Source organism: Myotis davidii, unplaced genomic scaffold (genome assembly GCF_000327345.1).
Source record: "Myotis davidii unplaced genomic scaffold, ASM32734v1 scaffold599, whole genome shotgun sequence".
Taxonomy (NCBI): Eukaryota; Metazoa; Chordata; class Mammalia; order Chiroptera; family Vespertilionidae; genus Myotis; species Myotis davidii.
Window position 1 is genome coordinate 793,005 of NW_006290772.1, and position 9,425 is coordinate 802,429.

Genomic DNA, 9,425 nt, shown 5'->3' on the forward strand with positions numbered 1-9,425 from the left:
TAAATACACACACACAAAGGGTCATATAGAAATGTTCATAGCAGCATTAATAGTAATAACCCCAATAGAAACAACCCACATGTCCATCAGTTGATGAATGGATACACAAAATGGGACAAATCCATACAATGGAGTACCATCCAGCCATAAAAAGGAGTGAAAATTAATACTTTCTCATGTGGATGAACTGAAAACACTACGCTAAGTGAATAAGGTAAGATGCAGAGGACCACATACTGCATGGGAATGTTCTAAAGCTAGATGAGTATGATTTCTCAACTCTACACATTTATTAAGAATCATTGAAAAAAATTAATCATTGAGTTGTATACTTAAGTATACATAAAATGATGCATTTTATGATGTGTGAATCACATATCAATAAAGATGTTTAAGAAAGTACTGAGTAGCCCTAACCGGTTTGGCTCAGAGGATAGAGTGTCGGCCTGTGGATTGAAAGGTCCCAGGTTTGGTTCTGGTCATGGGCACATCCCTAGTAGGAGGTGTGCAGGAGGCAGCTGATCGATGTTTCTCTCTCATTGATGTTTCTACCTCTTTATCCCTCTCCCTTCCTCTCTGTAAAAAATCAATATATCTTTTTTTAAAAAAGAAAAAGTACTGAGTAAAAGCACCACATCCGTTAATACTTTGTTTTCCCAACCTATTTTTAGAAAACAATTTCAATCTCCACAAAGTTAAAGGAGAAAAGATATTTATCATAGTATCTAGTAACAACCATCTAGTAAAAATAATCTAAAAAATATATGCAAAATCACAACACAGAATCTACAGAAAGGGAGAAACCAAAGGAGACCTAAATAAAAAGGTGAATTACACCATGTACACAAATCAAAAGACTCAGTATTGCGATGTCAATTCTCCCCAAATTGTAACACAATTCATAATTCAAGAGGCTTGGCTGGTGTGGCTCAGTTGGTTTGATGCACCAAAAGGCTGCGGGTTTGACCCCGGGCATGACATGCCCTGGAGGCGAGCTTGATGCCACCCCGCTGTAGGGGGTGTGCAGGGGCAGCTGATGGATGTTTCTCTCCCTCTCCTTTCCTCTCTAACAATCAGTAAAAAATTTATTTTTTTAAATCTTTATTGGCTTTGAAAAATAGGTATATTTTTATTGATTTCAGAGAGGAAGGGAGAGGGAGATGGAGAGAGAAACATCAATGATAAGCGAACCACTGGTTGGCTGCCTCCTGCATGCCCCACACTGAGCATCCAGCCCACAGCCCGGGCAAGTGCCTTGACCGGGAATCAAACCGCGGCCTCTTGGTTCATAGGTCAACACTCAACCACTGAGCCACTGCGGCCAGGCCTAAAACAAAATCTTTTTTAAAAAACTCTTTTGGCTTCATTTTCGATACTTGACAAGCTGCTCCCGCAGCAGATGAGGAAATGCAAAGGACGGAGTAGCCAGGTGCTCTCAGAGGAGGAAGTGGCGGGAGGGCTGCTCCCCAGCTACCGAGACCCCCTGAAAAGCCTCCAGGGTGCAGGTGGACGCTGAGGGGGCAAGGAGAGCGGACCCTGAGGAGCAGGGAGCAAGGACAGCCACGAACTAAATGGTAGTGAGCCCCGGGACCCACTGAAGAGAATTAAATGTGAGCTCTGCCTACATGCGTAGGAAGTGGACTGGAGAGCAGGTAGCCTGCAGATGTCACGGTGAAAGGTAACGTTTTCAAGGTATTTTAGAAGATCATAAAAGTCATGTGACAAATAGGACCTGAAACCAGTTTGATAAATTGGACTAAATAAAAAAAACCTGTTTGGACTTTTTCCATCTTTACTGTTGGTATTTGGGAAATCAAGTTCATAACATTTAGGGAACAGCTTATGAGAGACCACATTAAACTAACTCTCGCCACTATCATGATAAAGAGCACAAAAAAGCAAACTACAGAGCAGAAAGCATGGGCTCCCCACCCCGACAATGGCTTGCATCTTAATGTGATTTTTTTAAAAATTGTCTTATAATTCGGACTTGACAACCAAATAGAAAACTGGCCAGAGCCTGAAACCTGCACTTCAGAGAGGACAGCCCACCGGCCAGTGAGCCTGAGCTGCCATCTCATGGGGATGGCGGAGACACAGACAAGGAAAGCCACTGTGCCCTCTGGGGTCAGAGCAGACAGAGCAGCATGTGGCGTCCGGGTGTCCCAACGCGGAGTGGCTCCCAGCTGCTCCGGAAGGGCTGCTGCAGAACTCGCAGATTGAAAGTTCCCAACCCACCCCGGCCAGCGTGGCTGAGGTGGTTGGGCTTTGTCCTGTGCACCTAAGAGGTGGCGGGTACGATTCCCAGTCAGGGCACATGCCTGGGTTACGGCTCAGTCCTCAGGTGGCGTGCAGGAGGCAGCCAATTGATGTTTGTTTTCTCTCTCTCCCTTTCTCTCTAAAAAGAAAAGAAAAAAAAATGTAAAGAATAGCCAACCCCAGCTGCCAAAATCCTGTAAGGCAGATTCTCAACCTGTGGGTCGCGACCCCTTTGGCGGTAGAACGACCCTTTCACAGGGGTCGCCTAAGACCATCCTGCATATCAGATATTTACATGACGATTCATAACAGTAGCAACATGACAGTTATGAAGTAGCAACGAGAATAATGTTATGGTTGGGTCACAACATGAGGAACTGTATTTAAAGGGCCAGAAGGTTGAGAACCACTGCATAAGGCTTTCCCATACGTGCAAGCTCGACCACAGGAATTTCCTGTCCCAACCTTCAAATGTTCAGTGGCAGGACCACCAACTCTCCCTGTCCACGTGCACGCACCCTGCTCCAGGCTCATGATCCAGCACGGGGAAGAGGCCCCACTGGCCCAGAACTCCTGCTGAGTCCGCACTTTGTGCTGTGTAACTGTGTTTACTCTGTAAATTTCTGGGTGCGGACTTTCTCCCAGGCAGATCTATAATTTCTCAGAAGCTGAGAAATGACCTGGAAAAAGATCCAAGCTCAATAAAAGGGAGGGAGATAAAGCTGTCCCCTCACCGCCACCCCACAGCTGGGAGGCAGGGGAGGGCTCCAGTCCCTGGGCCCAGTGAGGAGCTTCCAGACCTGACGGGAGGATTCAGAAAGCTCCCATCTGCCCCCCTCTTCCTCTCCCCACTGTCCACCCAGTTGGATATAGAAATGTTCCATTTGAAAGTCCCTTAAACCAATAAGCCTTGCCCTCCCCAGACCCAGCTGTGCCTACTCTAGACCCTTCCAAACACAGGCCCACCGCCCCAGGCAGAGCAGGCACAGCGGACTGGGAGGGAGGGAGGGAGGGTCTCCCATAGAGGAAGGGATGGCTGGAGGGCTAGACTGTACCTAGTTTGAGCAGGAAGAGCAGAGACTGACAGGCGGGTAAGGGCGTGGTGGGGCTCCCCTAGGCTCCTGCAGCTTTGCCAGCTATCACCTAAGTTCTGACCTCAGGCCAGGCACTGGGCACACATCCCAGCGGCCTATTTACAGAACGGAGTGGCTGTGTCCCCACAGGAGCCTGCAGGACAGCATGGGGGCTCCCAGCAGGCAGACGCTGGCCCTAGGCCAGGCCACCCTCCTGCCCCCCACTCTCTTCTAGGGAAAGTGGCGCCTGCCTGCGAAAAGCAAACACCAGGTGGCTTGGCTCTGCCAGGCACTGCCAGCAGAGAGGCTGGGGAGGGGCAGTGGCCAGACACCAGCTGACCCTGAGGTCACAGGAGAAGCCAAGGCTGGGCTGGGCGACCCCACCCAAGTTAGGAAGGGGGTGGTCAGTGTGCCAGGGCAGATGGGCAGGCCCATTGGGAAATATGGTGGCTCCTGCTTAACCCTCACATGGCCATCAGCTAGGTGGGGAGACCCGGAGAGCTACCCAAGGAGGCCCATCCAGGGCAGGGGAGTCGAGCATAGATAGGAGGCTCCTTTCCTGGATTCCCCAAACCTAACCAAGCACCAGACCCTCACAGGCTGCTCCTAGGCGTGCTCCCCCCCTCCCCTCCCCTCCGGCCTGGGCCCCACTCCGCAGGGCTGGGCTAGAAGCAGGGGAGGGATGGGACAGGCCCCTGTTGGCCCTCAGAGCTGCACCATGGCCCACCTTGGACCCTGAGGGTAGCTTCAGGATGCACGCAGGCCCCCAGTTTCACCACTGTGCCAGCTACTCCCAGGGCACCTGGCCACCCGACAGGAGGGGGTTAATGGAGCCCAGAGCCAGCAGGGATGAGCTGGCCTGTGACAGGCGCTGGCTGGCTGCGCTGGAGGTGGGGAAATCCAGAAGGCAGGACAGCCAGCCCCAGCAGACCCGCTGTCTGCTGTGCACGCGGGATGGCCTTGAGGAAAGGTGAGGCTCCCCGGACCCCCCAGCCCACTGGGGCTCTGCAGCCCTCCACACGGCTCCGCTCTGGCTCGGCTGAACTTTTGGGAGCCCACGGGGGGAATGGGCCGCAGGGGTATTGGAGGGTGCAGCTGAGCCTGGCCCCAGAGGGTCACCTTTTCCTCCTCCTGTCTAAGGGCCCAGAACAGCAACACAAGGGAGGCAGGGTGGGTGTCTTCTTACCCCAAACCAGGGCCCTTGCCCTGGAGACCCCTGCTGGGCGAGGGCCTGCTGCCCTCCCAGCCACTTGGAGGCCAAGCCACTGCTGTCTTGTTCCATCGCAGGGCCTGGGCCCATCCAGTTGGGTGAGGGGTATCCTGCTGCACTGCCTGTGCCTCACCGAGACCCCAGCTCTGCAGGGCAGCCCCGTGCCAGCAGAGGTTCTGGGACAGCTGCTGGGGAGCTTGGCACCCTTTGTCCTGAAACAAAACCTGACCCCAGTGAGTTGACGGTCTTGAGCCAATGGTCTAGGGCAGTGGTCGGCAAACTGCGGCTCGCCAGCCACATGCGGCTCTTTGGCCCCTTGAGTGCGGCTCTTCCACAAAATACCACGTGTGGGCGCGCACATACAGTGCGATTGAAACTTCATGGCTCACGCGCAGAAGTCGGTGTTTTGTGTAAGAGCCACACTCAAGGGGCCAAAGAGCCGCATGTGGCTCGCGAGCCGCAGTTTGCCGACCACTGGTCTAGGGTCTCTGCCTGCCACTGCGGCCAGCAGCGTCTCTCTCCTCACCATGGTGCTGGGCCAAGTACCTGGGTGCAGGCTAAACGCATCTGATTCGCTGTTCAGCCTCCAAAGGCAACAAGCGCGTACCCACTCAGACTGTCTCCAGAACATTCTCCCGCTCACGCCTTCCTCTAGGCCCACCTGGCAGCTTGGCCCGGTTGACTGTCCCTGTTTGGGACACAGATGGACACATGGTCTAATCACTGGGTGGCCAGCCCTTAGTTTGCTCTGGAAGAGGTATTGCCCGTCAATCCTGTGATTGTTCTGAGCTGGAGAACACCTGGTGGGCACCCTACCCCTGCCTTCTGCTTCCGATTTAAGTGGGGCGACTGCATACCTCAGCTCACACCTCTCTCTAGTCCCATCAGCAGAACCGCCTCTCACGGTGGCGTGCTGTGGAATGGGTGCTAAGTTAAATGGTGGCCCACACGTGCGGGCTGAGGCCTAGACGGCTCCAGGTCTCTCACTCTGGGGTTCACATCCGAGCCCCCTAGTGCCGCCTCTCCCCAAGTTCCTCTCCCTGCAGGAGGCCTGGCCCTGGCAGTGCTGCTGGTCTCCTGGGCAGCGCTGGGCCCCCGTGGCCTGGAGGGAGTGGAGCCTGGAGTGCCAGGGGACACCGAGGGCCTGCAGTGCCCAGCCATCTGCACCTGCGGCCACGATGACTACACAGATGAGCTCAGCGTCTTCTGCAGCTCCCGGAACCTCACCCAGCTGCCCGACGGGATCCCCGACAGCACCAGGGCCCTGTGGCTGGATGGCAATAACTTCTCCTCCATCCCTGAGGCAGCCTTCCGCAACTTCTCCAGCCTGGGCTTCCTCAACCTGCAGGGCAGTGGGCTGGCCAGCCTGGAGCCCAAAGTGCTGTTGGGCCTGCAGAACCTGTACCACCTGCACCTGGAGCGAAACCAGTTGCGCGGCCTTGGGGCTCGCACCTTCCTGCACACGCCGGGTCTCACCTCACTTGGCCTCAACAACAATCTCCTCAGAAGGGTGGATGAGGGCCTCTTCCATGGCCTGGCCAACCTCTGGGACCTCAACCTTGGCTGGAACAGCCTGGCTGTGCTCCCCGACCCCGTGTTCCAGGGCCTGGTCAATCTGCGTGAGCTGGTCCTTGCAGGCAACAAGCTGACCTACCTGCAGCCCCCCCTCTTCCACGGCCTCAGCGAGCTCCGCGAGCTGGACCTGAGCAGGAACGCTCTGCGAGCCATCAAGGCCAACGTCTTTGTCAAGCTGCCCAAGCTCCAGAAGCTCTACCTAGACCACAACCACATTGGCGCCATGGCCCCGGGGGCGTTCCTGGGCCTCAAAGCGCTGCGCTGGCTGGACCTGTCACACAACCGTGTGGGCGGCCTCCTGGAAGACACCTTCCCGGGCCTGCTGGGCCTGCACGTCCTGCGCCTCTCGCACAACGCCATCACCAGCCTGCGGCCCCGCACCTTCAAGGACTTGCACTTCCTGGAGGAGCTGCGGCTGGGCCACAACCGCCTCAGGCAGCTGCCGGACAAGGCCTTTGAGGGTCTGGGCCAGCTGGAGGTGCTCACCCTCAACGACAACCAGATCCAGGAGGTCAAGGCGGGGGCCTTCCTCGGCCTCTCGAACGTGGCCGTCATGAACCTCTCTGGCAACTGCCTGCGGAACCTTCCAGTGCGAGTGTTCCAGGGCCTGGCCAAGCTGCACAGCCTGCACCTGGAGGGCAGCTGCCTGGGCCGCATCCGCCAGCACACCTTCGCTGGCCTCTCCGGGCTGCGTCGGCTCTTTCTCAAGGACAACGGCATCACGGCCATTGAGGAACAGAGCCTGTGGGGGCTCCCTGAGCTCCTGGAGCTGGACCTCACCTCAAACCAGCTGACGCAGCTGCCCGGTCAGCTCTTCCAGGGTCTCGGCAAGCTGGAGTACTTGCTCCTGTCCCGCAACCGGCTGTCGGCACTGTCAGCAGAAGTCCTGGGGCCCCTGCACTGCACCTTCTGGCTGGACATCTCGCACAACCACCTGGAGGCCCTGCCTGCGAGCACCCTTTCGCCGCTGGTGCGGCTGCGCTACCTCAGCCTCAGGAACAACTCGTTGCAGACCTTTGTGCCCCAGCCTCCGGGCCTGGAGCGCCTGTGGCTGGAGGGCAACCCCTGGCACTGTGGCTGCCCCCTCCAGGCCCTGAGGGCCTTCGCCCTGCAGCATCCCACTGTCGTGCCCCGTTTTGTCCAGGCCGTTTCCGAGGGGGAAGACTGCCAGAGACCTGTGTATACCTACAACAACATCACCTGCGCCAGTCCCCCCAGCATCTCGGGGCTCGACCTGCGTGACGTTGGTGAGGACCACTTTAGTCATTGCTGATCCAACGCTTATCCAGGCCAGACACTGCCCTGGAGTCAGGACAAGCCCTCGCCATCCCCAGAGCCTGGTGGGCACCCTACCCGGCAGCTCCTGGAGGCCAGGCCCACACTGCTTACTTGTTGGGGATTCTTCTCAGGGAACACACGGTCCTGGGGTTTGCTGGCCTGGCCCCTAAGGGCCAGATCAGGAGGATCGGGGGCACAGCTGTCACCCATTAAAAGCAATCGAATAAACATGCCTGTGCCCACAGGGATGAAACTTGGCAGAGGGAGGAAAGCATCCGTTGGGGCACCTGTGGAACGCTCCTGCTGCCAGCTCAGCCCACCCCGGGGCTGCCTTCATCCCTCTGCACTTCCACTCCCCTCCGAGCTGGGACTCTTCACGCTCTCCCACCCCGGCCCCCGGACGCCCACCTCCACCTGAGGAGGGAAGGGCACTTACTCGGGTCCTTGTTAGATCGCGTTCTCCCGGAGGCGGCCCAGCCCGGGAGCCGAAGCACAGCAGAGGCAGCCTCAGCTCCAGGAGGCCCAGCAGCTGGTGTCAAACGGGGCCAGAGCAGGTGTCAATCCTCTCTCCCAGCCAAATCCCTTAATGGCGCTTCCTTCCCCCTCCCCACCTCTTCCTCTTGGCACAGCCCCCTTCCTCAGTACCCCAACATCCATGGAAATGGTACCAAAGGTTGCCCTGCTGGACACCCCCACCTCAGAGCTGCTACATCTCCTCTGACAGCCTCTCTTCCCTTGGAAAGAGCGGCACCCCCGCCCTTCTGCTTTGCAGAATGGACTGGCCTCCTGCCTTCCTGGGACTGACTGCATCTCACACTCCTCTGCTCTTAGCTCTGCCCTCGGTCCCTGCAGTGTGGAGGCCGGCTGCGGGCCCCCATGCACACATTTCTCTGACATATCCAATTCCTCTGCAAACACACCCTCACCCCAATCCTCAGGGGTCTGTTGATAACCAGCCTGCTGGTCCAGCCGGGTCTTAGGGTGAACGCTATCTGCTATGGCACACAACCAGTCACACACCGAGGTTGGACAAAGGCGAATGACCTAGAATGTCAGACGTATAACCATGGTGGCAGGACACATTTAATTGTGGGCTCTGAAGTTAATACCTTACAGGGTGCTCCCGTCCTCAATCACAATCACTCACAGCCCCACCAGCAACCAGGCACTTGAGGACGACAAAGTCCCCAGCCAACTTCCAGACCACAGCTTTGTGGACCATGTGGAGGGATCGGGAGGGGCCTGTCCGTCTGGGGCATGTGAGCACCACGGCACGAAGAGCGAACGCGCAGGCCAGAGCTCAGGCCATGGCACTAAACCCCTCGCTATCCCCAGGGCCTGCAACAGACCCAGCCAGCAGACCACTCACTGCCAGTGGCTCTGGCGCCCAGCTGCTGCTGAAGCACAAAACGCCTCCCAAGGGCCCGGGCAGGGGGAGGTCCACACAGTGACAGCCCTCCAGGCCAGCCCTGCAGGTTCCAGGAACCGCACCCAGGACCTCTGCTGAGTGTGAGCTGCAGCCCCACAGTGGCGCCAGGAGAGGCCTTGGTCAGGAGAGCTGGGCAGGTGTCTCCAAAACCTTCTGGGCTATGGCGGAGAGCGCCTGAAAGGCGGGGCTGTGGGGGAACTCCTGGATAAAGTCTCCGCCCTCCTCCAGGCTCCTCGTGAGCTTGGGGTCCAGGGGCACAGAGCCTGCGGAGACAGAGGGAGGGGAAAGGTGCTGAGCACGAGGCTGGGAGGCCCTGTCCACACCCCTCCCTCGCACAGGCGCCGCTGTCAGGCTGCTGTAGCCCAGAGCGGACACCCATCAGCCTCACTCCGGCTGAGGTGCCCAGAAGGGCTTGGGCTCAACTTCTACCTTGACAGCCACCAGCCAACCCAGCAGGTCCAGCTCCGCTGCCTTGGACATTGCCCACTTGCAGAAAGTGCAAGGCAAGCACTGGGGACACGTGGCCACGCACACGTGTGTCCCCCACCCCCACCCGTAGAGGCGCTCCCAGAGCAGAAGCCACTCTTCTGCTCTCCAGGGG

At 57.3% G+C, this 9,425-nt stretch overlaps 2 protein-coding genes across 6 annotated transcripts in view; one reads left to right on the forward strand and one right to left on the reverse strand.

Annotated features, from left to right (window-relative positions):
• Positions 1 to 2,637: 2,637 nt before the first annotated feature.
• Positions 2,638 to 7,623, forward strand: IGFALS (insulin like growth factor binding protein acid labile subunit). Its single transcript, XM_006763921.2, has 2 exons — positions 2,638 to 4,302; positions 5,589 to 7,623. Exons 1-2 carry the CDS (start codon positions 4,182 to 4,184, stop codon positions 7,388 to 7,390), a joined length of 1,923 nt encoding a protein of 640 aa, XP_006763984.1. The 5' UTR covers positions 2,638 to 4,181; the 3' UTR covers positions 7,391 to 7,623.
• A 1,234-nt stretch (positions 7,624 to 8,857) lies between these two features.
• The window catches only part of NUBP2 (nucleotide binding protein 2), a 5,956-nt gene continuing 5,388 nt past the window's right edge, over positions 8,858 to 9,425 (reverse strand). For 4 of the 5 annotated variants that reach the window (XM_015564041.1, XM_006763920.2, XM_015564040.1 and 1 more), the window contains exon 7: positions 8,858 to 9,087. In XM_015564041.1, the coding sequence (XP_015419527.1) occupies positions 8,945 to 9,087 (143 nt within the window). In that variant the 3' untranslated portion in view covers positions 8,858 to 8,944. The remainder of the gene's footprint in view (positions 9,088 to 9,425) is intronic. The other variant, XM_015564038.1, reaches the window with a different exon arrangement.